This window comes from Salmo salar, chromosome ssa24, assembly GCF_905237065.1.
Source record: "Salmo salar chromosome ssa24, Ssal_v3.1, whole genome shotgun sequence".
Lineage (NCBI taxonomy): Eukaryota > Metazoa > Chordata > Actinopteri > Salmoniformes > Salmonidae > Salmo > Salmo salar.
Genome location: NC_059465.1, coordinates 24,391,321 through 24,418,854, shown reverse-complemented (window position 1 = coordinate 24,418,854; position 27,534 = coordinate 24,391,321). Strand labels below are relative to the sequence as shown.

The following is a 27,534-nucleotide window of genomic DNA, read 5'->3' as shown; positions in this document are numbered from 1 at the left end:
AAAGGACAGTGGGACATGATATCTCTGATATCATCACATTATTATGCAGTAAACACATACTGCAAAGACAAGACCACCTATGGCACAGAGAATGACAGAGATAAGTTCCGCTTAGGTAGCATAAAAAATGATGTAGGATGTGTTTAGCTGTCTGTGTACCTGTGGTGGGGAAGGAGGGAGAGTTCTGCTGGACAGCGTTGAGCTCCAGGAGCAGCCTGTCCAGCTCTGACAGGTTACTGCCCAGAGCGGAGCTCATGGCAGCCGCAGACTGGTCAGCAGACTTCTGTTTGTTGGGAAAACTGACAGAGGCAGAGAGACAATGGTTGTCAATTGTGGTTGAGTATAAAACTGTGACAGACGGTATAGTAGCCTCCCAGTGGGGGTCCCTTCCTAGAGATCTGTTCCTATGGCCCCCCTGCCTACCTGTAGACGTGGTCCTCTTCAATGTGGGACAGGGGCGGGCTGTTACTGTCCGTGAACCATAAGCTCTTTGGAGCTGAATCCAAGGACTGCAGAGGAGAACATTCACTAAGTTTAGTAGTGAAAAGCTATTTAATGAATGAGATGTGTGAGTCTGAGTTGTGGTTCTGAGGTACAGTATGACTGACCAGTTGGGAGGAGTGGTGGGAGTCCAGGGAGTCTATCACAGAGCCATTCAGAGCCTCAGCCGAGGGAGGGGGCGGCACCGGGGGAGGGACTGACTCCTGGAAGGAGTTCCCTCCAGTGGGGAAGGAGTAAGAGGTCTCCTCAGACAGGAACTCAGGATGCATGGAGATGTGGGACGTCGTGGATTCCAGGTCCGCCAACAAAGCGTCTGAGATGGAAAGAGATACCTCCATTGTTACACAGCATTGTTACACAGCATACGCTCAGTCAAACATTACAGATAGAAATACACAAACCAAGGCTGCCTCTGTATCATTACATCAATACAAAATGTGTTGGTTTTTTTGATTGAGGGCGGACATTTGTTTGCCCTCTTTCTGGAGCAAATCATTCACAGAAGACCAAGATGCAACACGACTTCTATGCTTAGCATCAATGTGAATAGTTTGAATTACAATGACAGATTTAGTTATTTTGCCTCCATTAGACTGAAAATAATTCAAAGCACCCAGCATATGGGCCTCTCCAGCTGGAGTCTACTGAGCGGCGGGTGTCTGTAAACTAACAATGCCTATGCGTACCTGTCAGCCTCTCATTCCAACCTCTTGTAACTCAGCCTCCTCACTCCAAAAAAAAGCCTGCTCCCAAGGCCCCCTCCACCAGGAGCCAAGTTTAGGCCCTGTCATCATCACAACTCGACACAAAGCCCCAGTGTCATTTCTAAACCCGCTACAGTCTGGTTAACATCTCCCCTGAAACCCCCAACTTCCTCGGTCCATCGATCTTTCCATAAGGCCCTAAAAATATATTGCTGCTGTCAGTAAGAACCTGGCTATCTGTCTTTGCTTGTCAATTGTTCCTTCCGTCCGTTTGTCTTCCTAACAGAAAAATGCCTTTCTTAACCTGTTGCTCTTTTCAAAAGGCTTTGTGTGAGTGTGGACAGACAGACATCATATACATCTCCTCCAGGGCTATCCTGTGTACAGCATTAGTGTCCCCTGGAACACCAGAGCGTCGGTCGGTCAGTCAGTCAGTCAGTCAGTCAGAGCCTGTTAAAATGTTCCTGTTCGTACTGGAGGGTGTCAAAGGGAATCCTTGTAGTCAACTCCATATAACAGAACCAAGTCAAAAGCCACCCCCATAAGACTAGTTTCTCTGAATCATATGAGACAATTGACATAAATCAGCTTCAAACCAAGAGAACATTAAAATGGCTAAACTAAATTATATGATAAATGGACAGTCCGTAAGATGCCAACATTACAACTTTATGAGGTGAACAACAAATAGACAAATCATTTTTTACAGACCACAGTCCAAAAGTCCCTCTTCAGTCACACACACAAAATCCTCCTTGCAAGAAGAAAAACAAAGCAATGACGTCCTACCCTGGACAACGCTGGGCCAATTGTGCGCCGCCCTCCCTCCCACTCACCCTCCAACTCACCCCAGGGATAACTTTCTCGCTCATAAAAAAATCTGTGTGTACTTCTATAAACAGTCTGAAATGTTTTGCTCTAGTTTCAAAAATAATTCCCAGAAAGATTTTTTAATTTGCCATCAACTAGACGTCAACGACATCTCTATTGTTCATCCTTAACAACTTTATTTGAATAGGACTACGTTACAATTGTTCTGTGGGAACAGAGCTTTCAGTTGAACCTATTCACTACCACAGAGCTTTCAGCTGAACCTATTCACTACCACAGTACTTCCCCCACTGTTCATTCAAACCAGAGACCCCGACCAGTAGCTAGGTGTTTACTTCATGTAGTTAAACCACATGGGTGCTAAATCTATTTAAAGCTGTAAGTTCAGCAAGTAAGTCTGCTGAAAATAAGCTGCACCTGGTGCTGACATGCTGAACAAGGACTTACTAAAGTTGACGTCATCACCCTTACAATAAAGCCCAATGAAAAAAAAAAGATTATAATTTCTTATTTTTTTATTTTGAAATCACTGGTCATCTTCCTATCCGGTCATTCACTTCGGAATTGATATCTTACACATTATGGTGTGGTTTCCCAATAAAAGTTAATACTGAAACAATAAAAATTGCACATGGCTAACCAGGTATGATATAGAGTACACAGAAGAACTTCATGACCTTGCTCCTGGCAGCGAAGAAGAGTAGAGACACCGCCAAGTTCCCCAGTATCTGTTGCTAGACTGGGATCTCTATTCTCTGCCTAGTACCACTAGACTACCCCCCCGTTGCTACTACATCTAACACTGGCCAACCCCTGTGGTACTGATCAGTCAGAGATCTCAGTCCACATCTGATCGTTTCAAGCAACATATAGACTACTGTCAAGGGTATAGCTAGCTCGATGACATACAGCAAAAGCTGCTACTCACTACCCACCTTCACTGTAAAGGAATTGTTTGTTAAACTAAAGAACAATGAGTAGAGGATATTTAAATAATAGCTAGAGGTCTGCTACAATCCACTTGCCTGTAGTGCTTTAGGCCAGGGCCACACTGACATTCCTCTTTACTGGACTGTGAAAGTGGAAATGCCACTGGAATAAATTAGTGTTGATTGTCCCTCCTGTGGGAGGCAGCAACGAGTCTGACACATGAACTGTAAAATGGTCTGTGGCCTGAGTTGGTCTGGGGGGAGTTAGTGGCATTAAGAATGCTAAGAAGTACTGTAAGGGGTGGGGGTAAAGGTTATGAGATGGGTAAAATCCAATCATTTTCAGAGGAAATCCTGAATACTTAAAAAAAAAAAAAAAATTATGCAACTGTTCATTTCTATGGGAAACATTTATTCTGCCATTTGGGGATTCTAAGCAGGGCTAAATGCCAGAGAGATCAGTTTATCTGACTTTGTTTATTGCAGCTTCTATGACCTAAATAGATTTGCAATACATTCCTGTCCTGCCTTTTCATTGAACACATCTTAACATAAAGTCAATGTTCAAACATAGGCCAACAGCCTTGTGTTGTGTGCATACTGTATGTGCATTCTTTGGGTGGTGGGTACGTGTATATTCTTGCCTCTGTCCATAGCCCCCCTCCTCCTAACCGTACCAAAGCCCTGCCGTCTTTATCTGATAGGCGGGAAGGTACATGGAGAATTCCACACATTCCACTGTCCAGCTCCGAGAGAGAAAGCAGTCAGGGAAACAGAGAGGAGGGTGGCAGAGGAGAGGCACGAGGTGGAGGCCAAGAATGGAAGAGAGGAATGATTTGGTTTACCCAGGGACTATAAATATCAGTAATATGTAACCTAAATGAAATTAACAAATATTAAGATAAAACACAGAATACAATGTTTTGTAATACAGGCTAGAATTGGCAAGACAGGAACCATCAGTCAATCAGTTGCACTACGCCTAGGTTCCAGATGAGAGGAATGCAGAGGGGGAAAAAATGAAGAAAAATCTGGCTGTTTAGTTTCAAAACAATCAAAGTACTACTCTATAATTTAGATAACAGGGCCAGATCAAAAAAGTACCACATACTTTATATTCCAGGAGAAGAGAGATGTCAATTTTTATTACTCATGGCAGGCCCAGAGTGCCATGCTTCCCAGGTTAACAGGCAGGCAGGCAAGCTAATCTTCCCCACATCTTTAACACATTGGATACAGTGATGGACCACCAGGGTCCACAACTCACCTGTTTATAGCTGGGGGCAGAACTGGCCACAGCCCCACGTAGAAAGTAACACTATCCGGCCTTCCCAACATGATATTTATATCAATCAGGAGAGACAGGGGCCAGAGAGGGGTGGAGAGAGAAATACCACAGAGGAGAATAGCAGATAGGGAAAAGGGGAGAGGGAGTATACAGCACAGAGAGAGAAGGGTGAACAGTGAGTGTAAAGACATACTGAAGGGAGTACAGACACAGTGACAGAGAGGGAGTGGTGTGGTATCTCAGAGAAAGAGAAAAATCTTGAAGCAAGATGGGGTCAATGGCTTCAAAATAATACCCACCAAAAATACCCACCCAAGCAGCCCCATATCCGAAAGATGACACTCCCCTGAAGAGAGCGCTGGACCAAAATAAAAGCACTTCCCCACAGGCTAGTAAATCAGATGACAGGGGAAAGTCTAAAAGACCATTTTGACACACAGTCACACTTAGACATTGAGAACAAACTCGCACCAATAGATGAGTGAGAGAGCTAACGGCTACCATGAGTTTGTGTGTGTTGGAGGGGGTGTGAAAACCTCAAGGATAGACGGTCTTGTTTCGCTTCTCCAAGTTCAGCTTGTGCAACAACACAATCAAACCAACCAACCTCCAAAAACAGCCAGCCAGATTTTTCTTCATTTTTTCCCCTCTGCATTCCTCTCATCTGGAACCTAGTCGTAGTGCAACTGATTGACTGATGGTTCCTGTGGAATCCTCCACACTGAGCTCGTTGAACAACATGCCCTGGGGAGTCCCCGCCTGAGTAATGTGGGAAGAATCCAGCAGAAACTCCTGCTCCATTACACTGACCCATCAGGAAAATAATTAGCACTGTTCTCAGAGCCAAGAAACAAGGCCAGAGAGAGAGGGGAAAGTGACAGAGTGAGAGAGAGGGAAACAGTTGAGGAAATAAAGGCAAAAGAGGTGGGAGTGGGGGGGGTAGGAAAGAGGGCGTGACTAACTTTTATTGGTCAAAAATGTCCATAACAGCAATGGCAGAGCATTCATTTCCTGGCCCTGAACGCAGATTGTGCTCATTGTTTTCTCTTATGTTTCCTCAGGATGTGAGGCAGGGTTCATTGCCTAAGCAATGAGGTCAGTCATGCAGATCCCCTCCCCCAGACTCAGAACAGGATGGGTGTGGAATGAGCACATAAAGAGCACAAGGACTGGACTGATTTACGGACAGGACCCTCGCATTAGTTCAGAAGGCAGGCCCACACAAACATACAGTAGTGGTAGGCATATAGGGAGAAACCCTACAGGTCCCTGGGGGTGATGATTAGTTTGGTAACACTTGCCCACTGCTGACATACTGAAATACAGAAACTCACCAACTGCCAAAGTTGTAAGGAAAGCTATGTTGTCTAAGTTACAGAGTGTGGTTGGCAAATATCGTAAACATTTAGGACCACTAGTGTTGGGCTGTATCCAGATTTTCATTCCATTTCTGTACCATACCGGGGTATATGGTATTACCAAATGTGCACACAAGGGGCGCTATAATAAATATGTTTTTTGGGGGGATGCACAGCACCAGGGATGTTGATCCAGGAGGGGATTGAATGTCTCTGTTGTAACCAAGAAGCTTGATATCTAGCCACTTAGCTAGTAAACCAAATGCATAGCAAGAGCCCTGAGCTAGATATCATGACACATCTTACATTTCTTATAGTTATACTTAACTTGGCATAGCACCCCTGCAGCCCCCTCCCCCCCAAAAATATATATTTTATAAACGGTATTTAAAATCATACCGTCTGTATTTAGAAATAGACATTTTATACCGTATATCGGGGCATCGCCCAAGCCCAAGGACCACACCATTTAACGTGCAGCCAGTCCTCTCTTGAATAAGGGAATATGGCAATTTTTCTACAAGGTAATCAACGAATACAGTCCACATCTCCTCAAAAGAGGATACAGGACCCTGAACAGCTTCTACCCAAAAGCTAAATAGTTAGTCCATGTAGCTATTTGGTTATCTGGCGTGACCCTTTTTGAACTAACTTTGACTCATCACATATCCTGATGCTACTTTTTACCCTCTGTCACTTTAATCCTAGTTATATGTACATATTTACCTCAATCACCTCATACCCCTGCACATCGACTCAGTACTGGTAACCCTTGTATATAGCCAGGTTATTGCTACTCATTCTGTATCTATTATTCAGCGTTTTACTTTTCTATTATTTATCTTTCTTTCGTTCTGCATTGTTAAGGACCCGTAAGTAAGCATTTCACTGTTAGTCCACACCGGTTGTTCACGAAGCATGTACAAAATTAAATGTGATTACTGTTCAACAGACTGCAACGTTGTCTCTTCTATAATGTTGTCCTCTCAACCAGCTACCCACCTACACACCACTCCTATCTTGATGACTGGTCTTGACATAAACAAAGGCTGCTTCAGCCCACAGGGACAGCCCAGCTGTGTGTTTCCCAAGCATGGAGAGTCAATCATACAGGCTCCTGAGGAATTCATACAGAGAGGAGAGTGGGGACACGCCACACAAACACACCAGTAAGACAGGCCATCTGACACTGACTGTCACATGTGGGTAAAGAGTCACATCTGGGAGAAAGCTCAGCTGCACTGCAGCCACATCAGTAATGGTTCTGGACTTTGGGCTGGACCAGGCCACCACCTGATCGGAGCTGCGTGAGACATGTCTGAGTCTCTGGAACGTTCACATGCCTTGTCTAACCTAGGGTTGCTCACACGGTACAACAGAATCCCCCTTGCTTTTGGGAGAGGAAATAGGGACATCTCTGGTACACTGGGCCAAGTAGAAAGAGGAGAGGATGGGATGATTGGGTTACGCAGCTCTACATCATCAGAGGCATCCCTGCAGAGACCAGGGAATAGGGTTTTACTAGGACACAGTAGGACTGACTGAGGGTACCGGTTTGTGAAGAGCCCTCTCTTTACAGGGCCAGTGGGGAACAGTGGTGGGAGTTGGTGAGCAGTAACCCAGTAAGTATTTGGCCTTGATGTTAAGACATTCCACAGCAGCCTCTCCCCCTCCCTCAGGCCTGGCTTCCCCCGACTTAAGTGAGACAGCAGGCTCCCTCTCAGTTAACAATCAGTCCTTTCACTGGCCCAGAGCAGCATTACCATCTAATGAGCCGTGGAGGTATTCTCAGATCAGGCCAAGCTCAAAATATGTCTCCTCATCCCTCCACTTAAACAATTCAAAAACACACCTCACTGACACATGCTATTTTGGGTCATTCATGCAGAACTCAAAATAGGCAAATTCAAATGGGTGCTGGACTCTTAATTAAAAACATTACTTTGTTGTCCATTTCCTTGGAGAGAATGAAAATGTGTATCACCTGATCAGCTCAATCAACCGAGACACACACTCACCCACACCCTGATGAGATGTAAGAACAGGAGAGCCATGCTTTTGTTGCTGGCCTTTCTAGACTCTTAGCTACATGCCTCCACTCTGTGCATGAAGATGAAAGCAATTGCATTTGTTCATTAACACCCCATCTAATCTAGGCAGCTTTAGTGAACTGGCCACCAGATGAAATCTGTAAAAACAAAATGAGTTCTAAGTGTAGTTGCACCAGAGGTCAAGGTCTGCTGAATTGTGACAGATGACTGGTCAGCTATCTTGTCACAGAAAATAGACTGAAGGATAAAATGTTGGTATTGGGGGGAGGGCATGCTTTACAACAGTGCCTGACTCATGTAACCATGAAATATGATCAGTGTGTACAAGTATGAACGGTGCAGGTTGGCGTACAGTAGGCCGGTTCCAGGTGTTTGTGTAAATATCTGTAGTGCATATCTGTATCTGAAAAAGTTCTCTAGTCTTTTGAAGACCCATATTGCTGCAGGTCTGTAGGATACTCTAATGTCTGAGTATGTACTCTAAACATGACTACCCAGCTAACAAACATTCCCACAACTTTAGAGAACGTTCCCTTAAGTCTCAATAGGTCATTAACTAACATTATCATAGGAATGTTCCCGTGATGTCCTAGGAATGTTTCCAAGAGACTATTACCTTAATGTTAAATAGAACGTTGTTACCTTGTTCTCAGAACTTAAGATATTAACTGTTCTAGACATGTTTCATGGGAGCGTTGAAAGAATATTCATGTCTCCAGTTCTGATGGTTAGGAGAATATTCCATCAACGTCCCACCGAACATAGTTGCCATGTTATCAGAACATAAACTGTTAAGATTCTAGACAAGTTTAATGGAAACGTGGCAAGAACATTTGTGCCAAATGTGTCATTACTCATCTTGTTACTGTTGCCAAGCCAATCTAGGCCCTGATTGGTGAACCACTGATCCACTCACAGAGCCTTGTCTGTTGGCAAGATTAGGGACACACACACACACACACAGCTTTTAACATAGTGTTCTCAGCTTCCATATCTGACGCACATGATTTAATTGTGCATGTTAATTTATACAGTAAGTATTATTCAGCATATCCTCACCCGGGAGTTAAACTAACAACCTCTTGGTTTACGATACAGTAATCTTCCTGCTACACCACCATGTCTGTGTCAGGTATCAGTTGACCTGACTGTTCTCTCATCATTGATTTGATTGAATTATTTCAGCAATTTAAGAGCTTTCGGTTTAAGGGTCTAATGTTGTTGGGGCATTTGACCCTGTTTTAATCTTACTCCCGAATCAGTATGATAAACTATTTTGTCATTGTTCCACATTAAATGTCAAGAAGAGAGAGCGTTGCTCAGCTAAATAGAATTAATAAATACTGATCATTTATGAGGTAGTGGAAAGGTGGTCGATTTGTGCTCCAGGTGTAATCCTACAGATTCCCATCTTTCAACGAGAAACTGATTTTAATTAGATACTTTTGGTCATGTAGTGTACATAGAGACCTGCTTGTCAAACATCTCAATCCAAAATCATGGCCATTAATATGGAGTGGTCCTCCTTTGCTGCTTTAACAGCCTCCATTCTTCTGGGAAGGCTTTGTACTAGACGTTGGAACATTGTTCCGGGGACTTGCGTCCATTCCGCCACAAGAGAATTAGTGAGGTCGGGCACTGATGTTGGGCGATTAGGCCTGGCTCGCAGTCGGCGTTCCAATTCATCCCAAAGGAGTTTGATGGGGTTGAGGTCAGGGCTCTGTGCAGGTCAGTCAAGTTCTTCTACACCAATCTAGTCAAATCATTTCTGTATGTACTTTGTGCGGTCCATACAGCATTGTCATGCTGAAACAGGAAAGGGCCTTCCCCAAACTGTTGCCACAATGTTGGAAGCACAGAATCATCTAGAATGTCAATGTGTTAAGGATTTCCCTTCACTGGAACTAAGGGGCCTAGCCCAAACCATGAAAACACCCCCAGACCATTATTCCTCTTCCACCAAGCTTGTGTGGCCTACCACTTCGCGGCTGAGCCATTGTTCCTCCTAGACATTTCCACTTCACAATAACAGCACTTAGAGTTGACCAGGGCAGCTCTAGCAGGGCAGAAATTTGGCAAATTGACTTGTTGGAAAGGTGGCAACCTATGACCGTGCCACGTTGAAGAAGTCACTGAGCTCTTCATTAAGGCCATTCTACTGCCAATGTTGGTCTATGGAGATTGCATGGCAGTGTGCTCGATTGTACACCTGTCAGCAACGGGTGTGGCTGAAATAGCCGAATCCACTAATTTTAAGGGGTGTCCACACACGTTTGTATATAAAGTGTAAGTTAGGGGTGTTGTCAAATAATGACATGAACATATATTTATAAGAATGTGAAGGTAGTGTGACTTCCCTTGTGGGTCTCAAACCCAGGCCACCAGCACTTATGACGAACGCCATAACCACTAGGATATCCTTAGGGCATGTGCTTGCTTAATGGGCCAGTATAGTTAGGACCTATCCAGAAGCAAACCCTAACCCTTTCTCTGTAGGCACTTGTGAAACAACTGGATAGGTGTAAACAGGAGTAACATTAAAAACAGGGTTATATGGCCCACAAACATTAGACAACTATACAAAAAGCCCTAAAATTGCTGAAATAAGGAAATCAAATCAATGAGAGAATTGTCAGATTAACTGATAACTGCAGTGGCGAACCGTGATTTTCTGACCTAGGCTTTCAGTTGTGGAAAGAAAATGACAATACATCAGATCAAATTTTTAAAAGAACAGAAACAGAGCATGGCTTAATGCACCCAACATTATATTGTGTAGTCGGACCATTGCAGACTCTAGTGCAGGAGACGCAATGCTTTTAGATGAAAATCAAAAACAGGCCTGAGCTGTGCTTCGGGCTGCAGCACACAAAGCCAGCACATGGACACAAGATCATTTTGTTCTGTCCTCAGATACAGAGAGCTGTGATACCCGGTGTGCAGATGAAGAGGTCCCAATAGAATAAGGGTTCATCCTCGTATACCATGGATTGTATGTGTAACAAGGTTAGCAAAATGTTAACTAAAATGAAGTTTAAAAGTCACATTACAACTGGAACAGGCCAACCCTGCTGGGTGTGCATGATTCTGTTCCAGTCCAGCACAAACACACCTGATTCACTGGATCGAACATAATTGGTTAATAATCAAGTGCGCTATTGCTAGTTGGAACAGAAGTCTGCTCACCAAGTAGATCAAATCAAAGTTGGTCACGTGTGCCGAATACAACCTTACAGTGAAATGCTTACTTACAGGCTCTAACCAATAGCGCAAAAAAGGTATTAGGTGAACAATGGGTAAGTAAAGAAATAAAAACATTTAAAAGACAGTAGCGAGGCTATATACAGTAGTGAGGCTACATACAGACACCGGTTAGTCAGGCTGATTGAGGTAGTATGTACATGTAGATATGGTTAAAGAGACTATACATATATGATGAACAGAGAGTAGCAGTAGCATAAAGAGGGGTTGGCGGGTGGTGGGTGGCAGGACACAATGCAGATAGCCCAGTTACTCAATGTGCGGGAGCACTGGTTGGTCGGGCCATTTCAGGAAGCATGTACATACAGAGGAAGTCGGAATTTTACATTCACTTAGGTTGGAGTAATTAAAACTTGTTTTTCAACCACTCCACAAATTTCTTGTAAACAAACTATAGTTTTGGCAAGTTGGTTAGGACATCTACTTTGTGCATGACACAAGTAATTTTTCCAACAATTGTTTACAGACAGATTATTTCACTGTATTACAATTCCAGTGGGTCAGAAGTTTACATACACTAAGTTGACTGTGCCTTTAAACAGCTTGGAAAATTCCAGAAAATTATTTCATGGCTTTAGAAGCTTCTGATGGGCTAATTGACATCATTTGAGTCAACTGGAGGTGTACCTGTGGATGTATTTCAAGGCCTACCTTCAAACTCAGTGCCTCTTTGCTTGACATCATGGGAAAAATCAAAAGAAATCAGCCAAGACCTTGCTGAAAATTGCAGACCACCACAAGTCTGGTTCATCTTTGGGAGCAATTTCCAAACGCCTGAAGGTACCATGTTCATCTGTACAAACGATAGTACGCAAGTATAAACACCATGGGACCACGCAGCCATCATACCGCTCAGGAAGGAGACGCATTCCGTCTCCGACAGATTAACGTACTTTGGTGCAAAAAGTGCAAATCAATCCCAGAACAACAGCAAAGGACCTGGAGGAAACAGGTACAAAAGTATCTATATCGACATAACCTGAAAGGCCCGCTCAGCAAGTAAGAAGCCACTGCTCCAAAACCGCCATAAAAAAAAGCCAGACTACGGTTTGCAACTGCACATGGGGACAAAGATCGTACTTTTTGGAGAAATGTCCTCTGGTCTGATAAAACGAAAATAGAACTGTTTGGCCATAATGACCATCGTTATGTTTGGAGGAAAAAGGGGGAGGCTTGCAAGCCGAAGAACACCATCCCAACCGTGAAGCACGGGGGTGGCAGCATCATGTTGTTGGGGTGCTTTGCTGCAGGAGGGGGATGGTGCACTTGACAAAATAGATGGCATCATGAGGCAGGAAAAGTATGTGGATATATTGAAGCAACATCAAGACATCAGTCAGGAAGTTAAAGTTTGGTCGCAAATGGGTCTTCCAAATGGACAATGACCCCAAGCATACTTCCAAAGTTGTGGCAAAATGGCTTAAGGACAACAAAATCAAGGTATTGGAGTGGCCATCACAAAGCCCTGACCTCAATCCTATAGAAAATGTGTGGGCAGAACTGAAAAAGCCTGTGCGAGCAAGGAGGCCTAGAAACCTGACTCAGTTACATCAGCTCTGTCAGGAGGAATGGGCCAAAATTCACCCAACTTATTGTGGGTAGCTTGTGGATGGCTACCCGAAATGTTTGACCCAAGTTAAACAATTTAAAGGCAATGCTACCAAATACTAATTGAGTGTATGTAAACTTCTGACCCACTGGGAATGTGGAAAGCTGAAATAAATCACTCTCTACTATTATTCTGACATTTCACATTCTTAAAATAAAGTTGTGATCCTAACTGACCTAAGACATGGAATTTTTATTAGGATTAAATGTCAGGAATTGTGAAAAACTGAGTTTAAATGTATTTGGCTAAGGTGTATGCAAACATCTGACTTTAACTATACATTCATGTACATACAGCTGAAGTGACTATGCATATATGATAAACAGAGAGTAGCAGCGTGGGGGGGGCACACAATGCAAATAGTCCGGGTAGCCATTTGATTACCTGTTCAGGAGTCTTATGGCTTGGGGGTGAAAACTGTTGAGAAGCCTTTTTGTCCTAGACTTGGCACTCCGGTACCGCTTGCCATGCGGTAGTAGAGAGAACAGTCTATGACTGGGGTGGGTCTTTGACAATTTTTAGGGCCTTCCTCGGACACCGCCTGGTGTAGAGGTCCTGGATGGCAGGCAGCTTAGCCCCAGTGATGTACTGGGCCATACGCACTACCCTCTGTAGTGCCTTGCGGTCGGAGGCCGAGCAATTGCCGTACCAGGCAGTGATGCAACCAGTCAGGATGCTCTCGATGTTGCAGCTGTAGAACCTTTTGAGGATCTCAGGACCCATGGCAAATCTTTTTAGTTTCCTGAGGGGGAATAGGCTTTGTCGTGCCCTCTTCACAACTGTCTTGGTGTGTTTGGACCATTCTAGCTTGTTGTTGATGTGGACGCCAAGGAACTTGAAGCTCTCAACCTGCTCCACTACAGCCCCGTCAACGAGAATGGGGGCGTGCTCGGTCCTCCTTTTCCTGTAGTCCACAATCATCTCCTTAGTCTTGGTTACGTTGAGGCATAGCTTGTTATTCTGGCACCACCCGGCCAGGTCTCTGACCTCCTCCCTATAGGCTGTCTCATCGTTGTCGGTGATCAGGCCTACCACTGTTGTGTCGTCTGCAAACTTAATGATAGTGTTGGAGTCGTGCCTGGCCATGCAGTCGTAGGTGAACAGGGAGTACAGGAGGGGACTGAGCACGCACCCCTGTGGGGCTCCAGTGTTGAGGATCTGCGTGGCAGATGTTGCTACCTACCCTCACCACCTGGGGGCGGCCCGCCAGGAAGTCCAGGATCCAGTTGCAGAGGGAGGTGTTAAGTCCCAGCATCCTTAGTGCCCTCAAAGCTCATTATGAAGCTGTGTTGAACGCTGAGCTGTAGTCAATGAACAGCATTCTCACATAGGTGTTCCTTTTGTCCAGGTGGGAAAGGGCAGTGTGGAGGGCAATAGAGATTGCGTCATCTGTGGATCTGTTTGGGCGGTATGCAAATTGGAGTGGGTCTAGGGTTTCTGGGATAATGGTGTTGATGTGAGCCATTACCAGCCTTTCAAAGCACTTCATGGCTATGGACGTGAGTGCTACGGGTCTGTAGTCATTTAGGCAGGTTGCTTTTGTGTTCTTGGGCACAGGGGCTATGGTGGTCTGCTTGAAACATGTTGGTATTACAGACTCAATCAGGGACATGTTACAAATGTCAGTGAAGACACCTGCCAGTTGGTCAGCACATGCCCGGAGTACACGTCCTGGTAAGCCTTGTGTATGTTGACCTGTTTAAAAGGTCTTACTCATGTCGGCTACAGAGAGCGTGATCACACAGTCGTCCGGAACAGCTGATCCAGTGGAGCAAGGTTGGCCACCTCCGGTATTATCTTTTTTTTGTTCACCTGAAAATTATGCCTTAGTAATAATAATAGCCTACTTGTTAATAAAATGTCTAACCTTTACATATGAGTTAGCTTACTTGTACACTTTGAAATATGAAAGTGTTGATTCTTTGAAGTTAAGTATTGAACACATGTGTTAAATACTTAACTATTATTCAAGACGAACTAGTGTCATACACCCCTACCTACATGTACAAATGACCTCGACCAACCAGTACACCCACACATTGACTCGGTACCCCCTGTATATAGCCTCGTTATTGTTATTTTAATGTGTTACTTCTTATAATTTTTTACTGTTGTGTATTTGGTAACTATTTATTGAACTGCATTGTTGGTTAAGGGCTTGTAAGTAAGCATTTCATGGTCTACACCTGTTGTATTCGGGGCATGTGACAAATAAAGTTAGATTGGATTTGTCAATGTTGATACAAATCACAGATGCCAAATCCTGCAATAAAGAGGGGAAGGGAATCTGTCTCTAATTTGTCTGTTTCTGTGTTGTATTCTCAAATGAACAGTACCTTTTTGTTCAGTCATAAGCTCTCCAATTAGTTTAATAATAATTTTATTTAAAAACACGTTTTTTCAGGATATCAGCCATGTCAACCCATTTTGCAGCTGATAATGGCATGCAACTCCAATGCAGCCATAGGCCTACAGCAGTGGTTCCCAACTCCAGTCCTTGAGTACCCACAACAGCACATATTTTCACTGTAGCCCCGAACAAACATACCTGATTCAACTCAGAGGGCCCGATGATTAGCTGAAATAGGTGTGTTAGTCTGGGACTACACTAAACTGTACTGTTTGCGGTACTTGAGGACTGGGAGTTTGGAACCACAGAGAATAGCTAAACTCACACATTGTTTACAAATTGTTCAGCTATATGTTCTCAATTTAAAAACGATACCAGTGGTCGATGTATGATTTTGTAGGTGCCTTATGCTGACATGAAATGGTTTAGTGAAAATCCAACCCTTGTAATCTAGGTGGTGAAATGTCTAGAAGCAGGAGATGGGACACTTCGTTAAACATTTTTTTTAAATAATAAAAATCACACACACACACTTCAATGCCAGATACTTTTCTCCCAGGTCTGAGTGGCACTTGGAGGTGCTACTGTGATAATGAAGATGCTTTACTTAAGACTACCACAACAATTACATTGTACAACAAAGAAAATAGTTTACTTATAAAAAAAATCTTAGCTTTTTTTTTTTTCTTTCCATGGGGCTAGGCAAAGCAGAGATGACAATACTTTTCATTTCACCCATACATCAATAAAGTCTATTAGAGCACAGTATGTTTACAATATCATAAACAATAGTATTTTACATGTTCCAAATTACATTTTATATATACAGTACCAGTAAAAGGTTTGGACACACCTACTCATTCAAGGGTTTTACTATATTGTAGAATAATAGTGAAGACATCAAAACTAACATATGGAATCATGTAGTAACCAAAAAGTGTTAAATCAAAATTGATTTTATACATTTGTGGTTCTTCAAAGTAGCCACCCTTAACTGGCTTCACCTGGAATGCTTTTCCAACAGTCTTGAAGGAGTTTCAACATGGGCTGAGCACTTGTTGGCTGCTTTTCCTTCACTCTGCAGTCCAACTCATCCCAAACCATCTCAATTGGGTTAAGGTCAGGGGATTGTGAAGGCCAGGTCTTCTGATGCAGCACTCCATCCCTCTCCTTCTTAGTCAAATAGCCCTTACACAGCCTGGAGGTGTGCTGGGTCATCGTCCTGTTGAAAAACAAATGATATTCCCACTAAGCGCAAACCAGATGGGTAGTTGTATCGCTGCAGAATGCTGTGGTAGCCATGCTGGTTAAGTGTGCCTTGAATTCTATATAAAAACACTGACCGTGTCACCAGCAAAGCACCGCCACACCATCACACCTCCTCCTCCATACTTCACGGTGGGAACCACACATGCAGAGATCATCCGTTCACCTACTCCGTATCTCACAAAGACATGGCAGTTGGAACCAAAAATCTCAAATTTGGACTCATCCGACCAAAAGGACAGATTTCCACTGGTCTAATGTCCATTGCTTGCATTTCTTGGCCCAAGCAAGTCTCTTCTTCCTATAGGTGTTATTTACTAATGGTTTCTTTGCAGCAATTTGACCATGAAGGCCTGATTCACGCAGTCTCCTCTGAACCGTTGATGTTGAGATGTCTGTTACTTGAACTCTGTGAATCATTTTTTTGGGCAGCAATTTGAGGCTGGTAACTAATGAACTTATTCTCTGCAGCAGAGGCAACGCTGGGTCTTCCTTTCCTGTGGCGGTCCTCATGAGAGCCAGTTTCATCATAGCACCTGATGGTTTTTGCGACTGCACTTGAAGAAACGTTCAAAGGTCTTGACATTTTCTGGATTGACTGATCTTCATGTCTTAAAGTAATGACGGACTGTCATTTCGCTTTGCTTATTTATTTGAGCTGTTCTTGCCATAATATGGACTTGGTCTTTTACCAAATAGGGCTATCTTCTGTATACCATCCCTACCTTGTCACAACATAACTGACTGGCTGAAACGCATTAAGAGCGAAATAAATTCCACAAATTAACATTTAACAAGGCACACCTGTTAATTTAAATGCATTCCAGGTGAACGGGAACATCCGGCGACTGATACACAGGAATGTTCTTGCAACATTCCTATCAAACGTGTCTAGTACATTATTATTTGTATTCTGAGAACATGGCCATGTATGTTTGGTGTAATATTCTCCTAACCCTCAGAAAACTACATTAATGAGAACATTGTAACCACATTCTAGAGAAGTTCCGCTTGACATTAAGGGAATTTTCACCTAACACCAAAATATGCTGAAAAGATGCTCAGAAGGTTTTTGCTAACATAAATAAAATGTTCATTTAACTAATGGAAAACTGGACACACAGAGGAACATTACAAAAATTCTCTCTCCCTTGAATTGTTAGCTGGGTAGCCTTGGACAGGGGTCATGAGACCCATTTATAAAACAGAGACACTAGGCCTACTATGAGCACAGAAGAACTACCACTAGAAATAAAGTCAGAGACAACCAAATATCAGTAGGGATCCAACCACTATATAATATGTAAATATTTAGTTTCACTCATATGTCATGAATGTTGCCATTAAAAGTTAGTAAATCTAATTTGAGCAGGATGCCAGTGGAGAAGGCACAACCATATTTGCCATACAATAAGTGACAATGAGCTTGATTAAAATTCAAAGAGGCAGACATACACTATTTATGACATTTCACATGTTTTTCTTATATTGAGATTGTGAGTTTGCAACGCCAGGGTTGTGGGTTCGATTCCCACGGGGGGCCAGTACAGGAAAAAAAAAAAAAGGATGAATTGAAATGTATGCATTCACTACTGTAAGTCGCTCTAGATAAGAGCGTCTGCTAAATGACTAAAATGTAATGTAAATGTGTCGCCATTTAGAACGTTTGGATAACACTGAACATAAAAGGCTATAACGTTACAAACTTGCTCCGTGTTACTTTGGACAACTTCAAGCATCTGTAACAACTGCATTGAGACCGAATTGTAGTAAAAGAAATAATAAATACGCCCATAACTTTTAGGCCTACGATGGTAAAGCCAATCAATTTGGGTGGAATCTCGTTTTTATACAAACAAACGATGTTGACACCATCAGACAGACTTTTGCTAAAATGTTTGCATAAATTCTTAGCTTAAAAAAAAAAAAAAAAAACAACGAACGAGATTACTTATTATTCAGTTCGAAGGAGGGAAATCCGACATGAAAAGATAAAATGTTTAATTCGAAGTTTTTGTACGTAGTTTACACTTTAAATACATGTCTCCCTGTTGGCTTCAGATATTTACCAAAATCACAGGCCGTCGATTATCCCAAGACCTTGAAATCTCCGGAGCCTCGAAATACATTATTTTCTCTCCACCCATACTTACCGCTATGCTAAATAGAAACGGGCTGAGATTAGAAAAGGTCACGGTTTGAACTTACCTAAATCGTCCATACTTCCAGAATTGGCTTCACCAGTTAAAATGTTTTTCGATGTCCGTGATTTCCTCTCAAAATCTCAATTAGTTTACTCACTGTGCTGAAGTTGGTTGGGAAGTACAATACATGACCGCACAGCGACGAGCACGCGCATCCATATACGCCGACATGAAGAGAACCCCGGGTTGTTTCAATCACTTCGATAAAGGGCGGCCTCTAGCGAGTGAACAAATGTATACAAAGTACCCTACTGCTGTATATCAGACAGGCTCGTACTTAAACCTCAGTGGACAGGCTGCCTAAAATAAACATTGTTATATGAAAACAGTGTAACCGCGATTGATGAAGAAACATTTTTACACAATTTACAGCAGCTACACCTACCTATATGTTTTATTCGTTTACAAGGCAGCGTAGGTCAATTCCACCTAAATAACGAAAATTATTTTCAGACCTAAAAAAAATGTTTCAGCTTGTGCTTTTTTCCAATTTGTGAAAAATGTAATCCTAACACAAGTACGTGTAATAATTCTCTTGAGGAATTTTCATACTAAAATCAGAAGAGGCCATGCAAACGTTTAATAGCTTTATTATACAGACACTGCACAAAATACACTTGTATTTCAATCATCAGCTGTCAGGTCAAAATTAACTGACCACATAGCCAAATGTAAATTGAATTTGGATTCCAGCAACTGCAAAGAGGACCTTTTTAATCATTATCACTTCCCCATTGTTCAGTGGCTGAAAACGGGAAATGCTGGCTACTCTTTCGTTAGAGGCAACGTAACGTCTCTACTTCAATTCCAAGCTAAAACTTAAAAACAACTCCACATCTGGTTTTGAGGCATCTTCGGTTACTCATTTCAAGGTGTAACTTCACAGAAACAGTGGAGGTGATCCTGAGATGTTCTGCCTATACGCCTCTCAGACGTCCACAGCCTTGAGTTTGCTCTCCTGTGCCTGTCAGAGGCTGCTGTGAGAGGATCTTCCTGTGGAGGCGGTGGTGCTTGACGATTCCTAGTCTAGGCAGGCCACAGTTCAGGCTGGAGATGTAGCCACAGCGGCCGCAGGTCCCCTGAATGGGCATCTTCACACCCTCCCTCACTGACAGGTTCTCCCCAGAGTGGATGACGTCATGATGGCACTGGGCCGCAAAGTCTCCAGGTCTTTCAGGAAGGTGCGGGTGTGGCCTCGGTAGGCGTTGGGGGAGTAGATGCACTCTGTGGAGAAGTAGTCCAGCTTCTTAAAGTAGGCGTAGAGGACAATCTCCTTCTCGTAGGCGTATTTGAGGGGCTTGCAGCGTGGCACCACCCCCTCACCCTCGCTGGCTGTGCGATGGCAGTGCAGCGACGCAGACGGGCAATGTCTCCTCGGAGGACGTTCATCAGAACTGTCTCTGCCACGTCATCAGTGTTGTGACCTGAGGGATGTCACCGTTTTTTTGTTGTTTTTGTTTTACATAATTGCATGCCAAAATGCTTGATTTTGCTATGGCAATAATTACATTTTGCATGGCAAATGCCACTGATTGGTCACATTTGCAAGCCCTCGCATGTTATGCAGGAAAATGTTGATTTAGCTAAAAGGGTTGTGGTCAGTCACAAAATCCTGGAAGGACTATTTAAACTAGGCAACACATCTGAAATAAGATAGATAAAATAAGCCTGCTCAATAACAAATATATTTGTCTTATACATTACCTGTACATATCTTATCAACCTTCAGCATCATGGCTCCCCTGTCCAGCGCCTGTCTTCGGAAAACTCCACAGAAAGTGCAATTGTTCTTCAGTCCGATCTGCTTCACTATGGCATCCATAGTCCAGCCATACAGCTCCTCATAGGACACAATCTTCAGGGGTAGTTCATACTGCTGCTGGTTCGTCTTCACAGTCTCCAAGGAGTCGTCACGGTAACCTGTGATGCCCTCGTCCACTGAGGCAGCAGTAGTTTCAGGCCGTAGTTATAGCGCTCAAAAGGCCCTTCATGAGGTGTGCCAGCACAGTGGAATCCTTCCCGCCAGAGGCACCAATGCCCAGTCTCTCCATCTTTGAAGAGCGGCGCTGTTATTATTGTCTGATGCACCTCCTCCTCAAAGGCTCAGAAGACGCACTCTTTGGACGTTTCAGCACTGCACTCTTCTCAGCACAGCTGCTACAAATGACTGGCATCTTGACTGTGGAGGACAGGAGAGTTTGCTATATGAAGGCAATAGCGTAAATAATTATCCTCTTACAAGGTTGAAATATTCACCTGTGTTATAAGAGTTAAGTATAGGATGTCAAACAGACTACTACTAGCCAGCTAAGGGTTCTGAAGAATACTGGAAAACCTATGCAAATAACATCTAGCTAACAACAATGTCAGTTTAGGTTATCTAGCTAGCTAGAAACATATACTTTGATGACCGGCTTGACAGCTAGTTAGCTAAAGATGCTAGCTTGCACTTACTTAACCGCTGCTGAAAATGCGTTACCAAACTCCAATTGAAAGTCTCGCCTCTAGCGGTGCTCGATCCTTGAGCTCGTGTTTTTATGCCATGTCTAAACTTGTTTTTAAAAATGCCGCGTTAAAAACTACTGGAAACTGGGAACTCGGGAAATCTTCGACTTCTGACTTCTGTGGGTTCAAAACAACTGGGAACTAAAAAAAAAAAAACGGTGAAAAATCGATTTGAACGGTCACTTACGTCATGAGTTGACCTCGTTCCCAGTTTTTTTAACGTGGCATAATATCTTACAAATGCTACGTAATCTTCGTAGTCGTCATCTTCTTCTTCTTCGGAGTTCAACGGCGGCTGGCATCCAATATGTTGCGTTACCGCCCCCAACTGGACTATAATATAAATCCAGTATACTTTGTGATACAAAATGAAAACTAACCCTACACTTCTGGAGGCTGCTGAGGGGAGGACGGCTAATAATAATGTCTGTTTGATGTATTTGATACCATTCCACTGATTCCGCTCCAGCCATTACCACGAGCCCGTCCTCACTGCTTAAGGTGCCACCAACCTCCTGTGCACTACACCCACTTAACCCTACACTCATTAAAATCACACTATTCCTGCACCATGCCAACGGCCAGGGAGGACGGGACATCACCACTCAATACACTCTGTAACTCTTCTGAAGTCAAATCTCGCATACCCAAATACTTCTCTGCAGCTGCCACCACAACATGTATTTTCTGGGATTTCCGTTAACCCATCCTCCTCTACTTTCTTCACTACCTCTGCACTACTCTGACTCTAACCACCTCAACCTGCCTCTCTCGCACTGGACACTTCAGATCCCCAGCAACATGGGCACCCCTACAGTTGACACACAACTTTATCCACCGAATCTACACAATCTATCCCATGCTGCCCTGCAGACTTCCCACATCTTGAAATCTCCATCCTACAAACTGCTGCGACATGACCATAAACATTGCACCTGAAACAGCCCAGTGGATTCGGCACAAAAGCTCTAACAAGCTATATAGTAACATGACTTTGTCGGGTAAAAACTCTGACTCAAAACTCAAAAGAACTGACAGTGACTCCTCTGTTTCACCAAGCTCACCACCAGGATTGCGCCGCACCAAACGGTGGGCATCACAAACACCAGGAATTTTCAACTTCTATTTCTCCTTCTCCATACTACCCCAGAAATCACTCCTTTCAATGATGCCCTGTTCCTAATAGCAAAGCAAGAAACAGATATTGACCCAAGTTGTGTGACACTGAGCGCCTGCTCCCTCTGGTCAGAAGAAACACCAACAAACATCACAAGTCCACTACAGGCTACCTTCACGGATTCAACTGCACCCAACTCCTTTTCCACCCACTTTGAAACCATAAATGGATTCGTCAAACGGCAAGGATCCACTTTCTCCAAAAATGTCACTCCTACTAGACCAGATTCTTCTTTATCATGTCCATTGATGCCAGGCTTGGGTCCTGAGCTCTTCACCACACCTTCCACCTCACTTAACTCGCCCTCATTCACTTCCATTTCACCTCCAGGACTGGGTCTGTCTCACTCTGATCACCTGACACCAATCTTCTCAATTTTTATCACCATCTTCCTCAAACTCAAACTCAAATCCAACCTCTGCTTTCCTCATTCTCTTTCTCCTCTTCTTCCTCTTTTTTCCCCCTCCATTCCTCCTCAGAAATCCACCTTTCTGTGTCCCTGTCCCAATATTCCTCTTCTCCCGACTTTGCTTGCGGCCCGGTGGCTTCCCGAGGTAACTCCATCTCATAATCGTCCTACTCACCTCGGAAACGTGTCTTCTCCAGGCGCTGACATTTTGAGAGCGTGAGCAGTGGCCACACACAGAAAAACGACACGTTCTTCTTTCGTTTCCGGTGTTGTTATTCATTACAGGACATTTTGTGGGTGTCAATTCTGCATGGGTGACCAATCACAGCAAGTTAGAAAGCTGCCCTACATAATTGAAGATTATTTTGTATTAAAATTTAATAATACAGTATTTCCTCCAGTACTGGATTACTTTGTAGCATTTAGTTTCATATAATGATGAGGTTCTGATACTGTCATCTGTTATTCATATGCTATGAAATTGGACCAAGTCAGATATTCAGTTTTATACACTACTGGTCAAAACTTTAAGAACACCTACTCATTCAAGGATTTTTCTTTATTTTTACTATTTTCTACATTGTAGAATAATAGTGAAGACATCAAAACTATGAAATAACACATATGGAATCATGTAGTACCAAAAAAAGTGTTAAACAAATCAAAATATATTTTATATTTGAGATTCTTCAAATAGCCACCCTTTGCCTTGATGACAGCTTTGCACACTCAGTTAAGCCTAAATCAAATGTATTTATAAAGCCCTTCTTACATCAGCTGATATCTCAAAGTGCTGTACATAAACCCAGCATAAAACCCCAAACAGCAAGCAATGCAGGTGTAGAAGCAGTGGCTATGGAAAAACTCCCTAGAAAAGGCCAGAACCTAGGAAAATCAGGTGCCTACCAATCAAAACAGCTAACAGGGCTGCAAGCACCGGGCCGCAAGCAAAGGTGTGCCTTGTTAAAAGTTAATTTGTGGAATTTCTTTCCTTCTTAATGCGTTTGAGCTAATCAGTTGTGTTGTGACAAGGTAGGGGCGGGATACGGAAGATAGCCCTATTTGGTAAAAGACCATGTCCATATTATGGCAAGAACAGCTCAAATAAGCAAAGAGAAACGACAGTCCATCATTACTTTAAGACATGAAGGTCAGTCAATCCGGAAAATTTCAAGAACTTTGAAAGTTTCTTCAAGTGCAGTGATGAAACAGGCTCTCATGAGGACCGCCACAGGAATGGAAGACCCAGAGATACCTCTGCTGCAGAGGATAAGTTCATTAGAGTTACCAGCCTCAGAAATTGCAGCCCAAATAAATGCTTCAAAGAGTTCAAGGAACAGACACATCTCAGCATCAACTGTTCAGAGGAGACTGTGTGAATCAGACCTTCATGGTCAAATTGCTGCAAGGAAACCACTACTAAAGGACACCAATAAGAAGAAGAGACTTGCTTGGGCCAAGAAACACGAGCAATGGACATTATACCGGTGGAAATTTGTCCTTTGGTCTGGAGTAATAAATTGGAGATTTTTGGTTCAAACAGCAGTGTTTTTGTGAGACGCGGTGTGGGTGAATGGATGATCTCCACATGTGTATTTCCCACGGTAAAGCATGGAGGAGGAGGTGTTATGGTGTGGGGGTGCTTTTCTGTTGACACTGTCTGTGATTTATTTAGAATTCAAGGCACACTTAACCAGCATGGCTACCACATTATTCTGCAGCGATACGCCATCCCATCTGGTTTTCGCTTAGTGGGACTATCATTTGTTTTTCAACAGGACAATGACCCAACACACTTCCAGGCTGTGTAAGGGCTATTTTACCAAGAAGGAGGTTGAGAGAATGCCAAGAGTGTGCAAAGTTGTCATCAAGGCAAAGGGTGGCTATTTGAAGAGTCTCACATATAAAATATATTTTGATTGATTTAATACTTTTTTGGTTACTACAGGATTCCATATGTGTTATTTCATAGTTTTGATGTCTTCACTATTATTCTATATTGTAGAAAATAGTAAAAATAAAGAAAAACCCTTGAATGAGTAGGTGTTCTAAAACTTTTGACCAGTAGTGTATTTAATACCATTAAAATGACTCATCATCCAATCACTCTTCCAGCTACATATTTATGTCTGAAACACGTTAGATGCTGTTGCCGCTCAGTAATTGAAAGGGTAACTGTCTGTTCAGATAAACAATACAGGAGGAAATGTGTAGAGGTGAAAACACAGTTGAGTCACATGACCACTTGAAAGATAAGCAACAAGGATTTATTATTTTGCTTTAAAGGATTGTGCTACTGAAACAATGGCAATAGGCATCAAAATGCAATTTTGAGTAGGTGATTGAGAGAGGGGTATGGGAAGGAGCAGGATGGTAGGAGTCAGGGCTTGGTGCAGGAAAGAGTCATTTAAGCTTAGTTGGCACCAGCGGCAGGGTGAAAAGCTCCCCTCTGGTGCCACTGCATGTCTCGGATGCGCCTGACGGACTGGATCTGAGGGAACTGGGCACCAAACTCAGCACAGTCCTTGTATTCCCCCTTCTCAAACAGGTACTGATAGCCTCTGTAGCCAGGATACTGGTACCCCACCCAACTTGGTACACAACCAGCAAAGGTGTGAGAGTCAGGGTATGGGAGAGAAAAAAAGGAGAAAAGTATTTAGAGAAGAAAGCCATGGAGATAAGATCAACACGTGATTAGGAGAAAATGGCAATATGATATGGTAATGTTGGGGCAGATATTGCTGTAAGAGAATTATTCTGTTGGCGGACAGACTCACGTGCCACTCTGAACTCTGACAGATGTGACCTTCTCTTGGTATCCGTGTGAGTGGAAGCTAGGGACATCATCATCTATGATCTCGATCTTCTTCCCTGCGAAACTGGGGTTTTCATAAAGGACAATCTTGTGCTCCTGGCTGTCCTGTGAGGAGAATAGAAAACACACCATAAGAAACAGTCACAGGGAATCTTCAAAAAGGCTGAACAAAATGGCTGATTTGTGTTGTAGTAGAGAAGGTGTGCTGCGTTACCACTTTAATGGGGCGGAATGCAAAGATGTTGTCGCTACGTCTGCTGTTGGTCCAGGAATCCCAGCGAGGATACTCCCCCTTCTCAAACACATACTGTTCCCCTTTACAGTTAGCCTGCTCGTAACCCACCCATCTGAGGAAGCACAGACGAGTCAAGGTAAGGAGGGCACAAGGTGGTTGTGGGGGGAAGTGAAGGATGACAAAAACAAGATGGAAGGTGTATGAACATACTGTGCCTTGTGCACAATGCAGTGACTATATTTGTGTTATGGAATGGTTTGGAAGTTATTGTTTTTTTGTTCAGAACCATTTTCATTTGTCCTATCAGCCATACCTTTTCTTTTTCTATTGTTTGAGAATCACACTATATTTACCCCCCCCCCCCCCGCCCACACATACACACACCACTATCTAACTCCTATTGTTTTTGTCTCTATCTTTCTCTTTTGTTTAACTCTCACCCTCTGTCTCACTCGTAGTCCCTCTCTCTCTTTCCCTCTCTCTATCATACTATCTCTGAGCCACACTCACGGTCCACACAGCACCAGTATGGAGCCCACTTTCTCCACGCCTGCTTCCTGGAGGTCATTACTGGGACCAGTCAGCTCATGGCAACGCCCCTGGAAGTTCTCCTGTTCATAGATTATCAACTGTGGAAGACAAGGAGAGACAACATGGATGTTTAGGTCTCCTTGCTATGCTAGCCCTGATGGCATCTCAAGTTGTACAGGGAAATTATGTAGAATACTGTGTAACTTTTGCCTCGAACAATCCCACAGTGTCTCATTGTCTTTGATCCACCGTGCCCCACCATTATCCATTCCTCTTGCTTTCCCTCCTCTATCCTGCCCTGCCCTCCTCTTCCCTGCCCTTCCTCTGCTCTGCCCTGCCCTTCCTCTGCCCTGCCCTCATCTGCTCTGCCCTCCTCTGCCCTGCCCTTATCTGCCCTGTCATTCCTCTGCCCTGCCCTCTTCAGCTGTGCCCTTCCTCTGCTCTGCCCTGCCCTTCCTCTGCCCTGCCCTCATCTGCCCTGCCCTCCTCTGCCCTGCCCTCCTCTGCCCTGCCCTCATCTGCCCTGCCCTCCTCTGCCCTGCCCTCATCTGCCCAGCCCTCCTCTGCCCTGCCCTCCTCTGCCCTGCCCTCCTCTGCCCTGCCCTCATCTGCCCTGCCCTCATCTGCCCTGTCATTCCTCTGCCCTGCCCTCATCTGCCCTGCCCTCCTCTGCCCTGCCCTCATCTGCCCTGCCCTCCTCTGCCCTGCCCCATCTGCCCTGCCCTTATCTGCCCTGTCATTCCTCTGCCCTGCCCTCATCTGCCCTGCCCTCCTCTGCCCTGCCCTCATCTGCCCTGCCCTTCCTCTGCCCTGCCCATCCTCTAGCCTGCCCTGCCATCCTCTTGCCCCCTCCCCTCTCCCCCTCTCCCCCTCTCCCCTCTCTCCCTCTCCCCCTCACCTTGAAAGCACTGGTGCCTGGCTGCTGCTGCTTGGATGCAGGGTTCTGGTGGTCTGTGGCCATAGTGAACAGGATGATGAAACTGTACAGAGATAAAGGAGAAATTATGGAGTGCATAACATATATTTTTAGGGCCCAGTAGACTAATTGAAAATGTTTATATTCCAATGGGTAGTTTACAGTTTGATAGGATATTGGCAAAAGTAATGAAACAATAGTGCCAGAAAATCTGCTGTTAAATTCTGCACAAAACTGGTTCTCTCATGTATGTAAACAAAAGTCCCCACCCCTTTCCCTCCTTAAAAAATATTTCAGAAAAATGTGAAATTGACAACGGTCCTCATGTTAATCTATTTGTTGTAAGTTAAATAGTTTTATGTATAGTGAATGACAAAGAAGTGTGTTACCCCAACATGTTAAATAAATTAACTTCAAAGTGATGTTTGATTTTTAAAAAGTAGACAAAGTTGGATAAAAATAGCAATAAAATAATGTGGAAAGCGACGGTCGTGAATCTCTTACCAGTACCTGTCTGTGCCAGTGTGTTTGGGATGGCATGCTGGGCTCAATATATACGGCGGGCTCAGGGGTGGAAACTCTGCCAACACTCCT

General features: G+C 43.7%; 2 protein-coding genes across 6 annotated transcripts in view; both read right to left on the bottom strand.

Moving 5' to 3' along the window:
- Positions 1 to 21,120, bottom strand: part of LOC106585310 (paxillin) — a 35,328-nt gene extending 14,208 nt beyond the window's left edge. The window contains exons 1-5 of one of the 4 annotated variants that reach the window (XM_014171406.2): positions 20,807 to 21,120; positions 20,057 to 20,531; positions 609 to 814; positions 424 to 509; positions 160 to 299 (exon numbers count right to left, since the gene is read on the bottom strand). In XM_014171406.2, coding sequence (XP_014026881.2) covers positions 160 to 299; positions 424 to 509; positions 609 to 814; positions 20,057 to 20,174 — 550 coding nt within the window. In that variant the 5' untranslated portion in view covers positions 20,175 to 20,531; positions 20,807 to 21,120. Of the gene's footprint in view, positions 1 to 159; positions 300 to 423; positions 510 to 608; positions 815 to 4,860; positions 5,134 to 18,356; positions 18,526 to 20,056; positions 20,532 to 20,806 lie in introns of those variants that run through there. The other 3 variants (XM_045706702.1, XM_045706700.1, XM_045706701.1) reach the window with 3 other exon arrangements.
- A 3,568-nt stretch (positions 21,121 to 24,688) lies between these two features.
- LOC106585485 (beta-crystallin B2) lies at positions 24,689 to 27,534 on the bottom strand. 2 transcript variants are annotated; one of them, XM_014171740.2, is made up of 6 exons: positions 27,445 to 27,534; positions 26,923 to 27,004; positions 26,004 to 26,122; positions 25,473 to 25,605; positions 25,221 to 25,363; positions 24,689 to 25,034 (listed from the first exon to the last, which is right to left on the bottom strand). In XM_014171740.2, exons 2-6 carry the CDS (start codon positions 26,983 to 26,985, stop codon positions 24,857 to 24,859), a joined length of 636 nt encoding a protein of 211 aa, XP_014027215.1. In that variant the 5' UTR covers positions 26,986 to 27,004; positions 27,445 to 27,534; the 3' UTR covers positions 24,689 to 24,856. The 2 variants fall into 2 exon arrangements, with proteins under 2 accessions (XP_014027215.1, XP_045562838.1); XM_045706882.1 differs by having other exon boundaries at positions 27,451 to 27,473.

Excerpts from the sequence above, each read along its gene's own strand:
- LOC106585485 (XM_014171740.2), bottom strand. The coding sequence starts at position 26,985 with ATGGCCACAGACCACCAGAACCCTGCATCCAAGCAGCAGCAGCCAGGC. Across the intron at positions 26,123-26,922 it reads CAGGCACCAGTGCTTTCAAG|TTGATAATCTATGAACAGGA; the intron begins GTGAGGGGGAGA and ends TGTCTTCCACAG. Across the intron at positions 25,606-26,003 it reads ATACTGGTGCTGTGTGGACC|ATGGGTGGGTTACGAGCAGG; the intron begins GTGAGTGTGGCT and ends GTGCTTCCTCAG.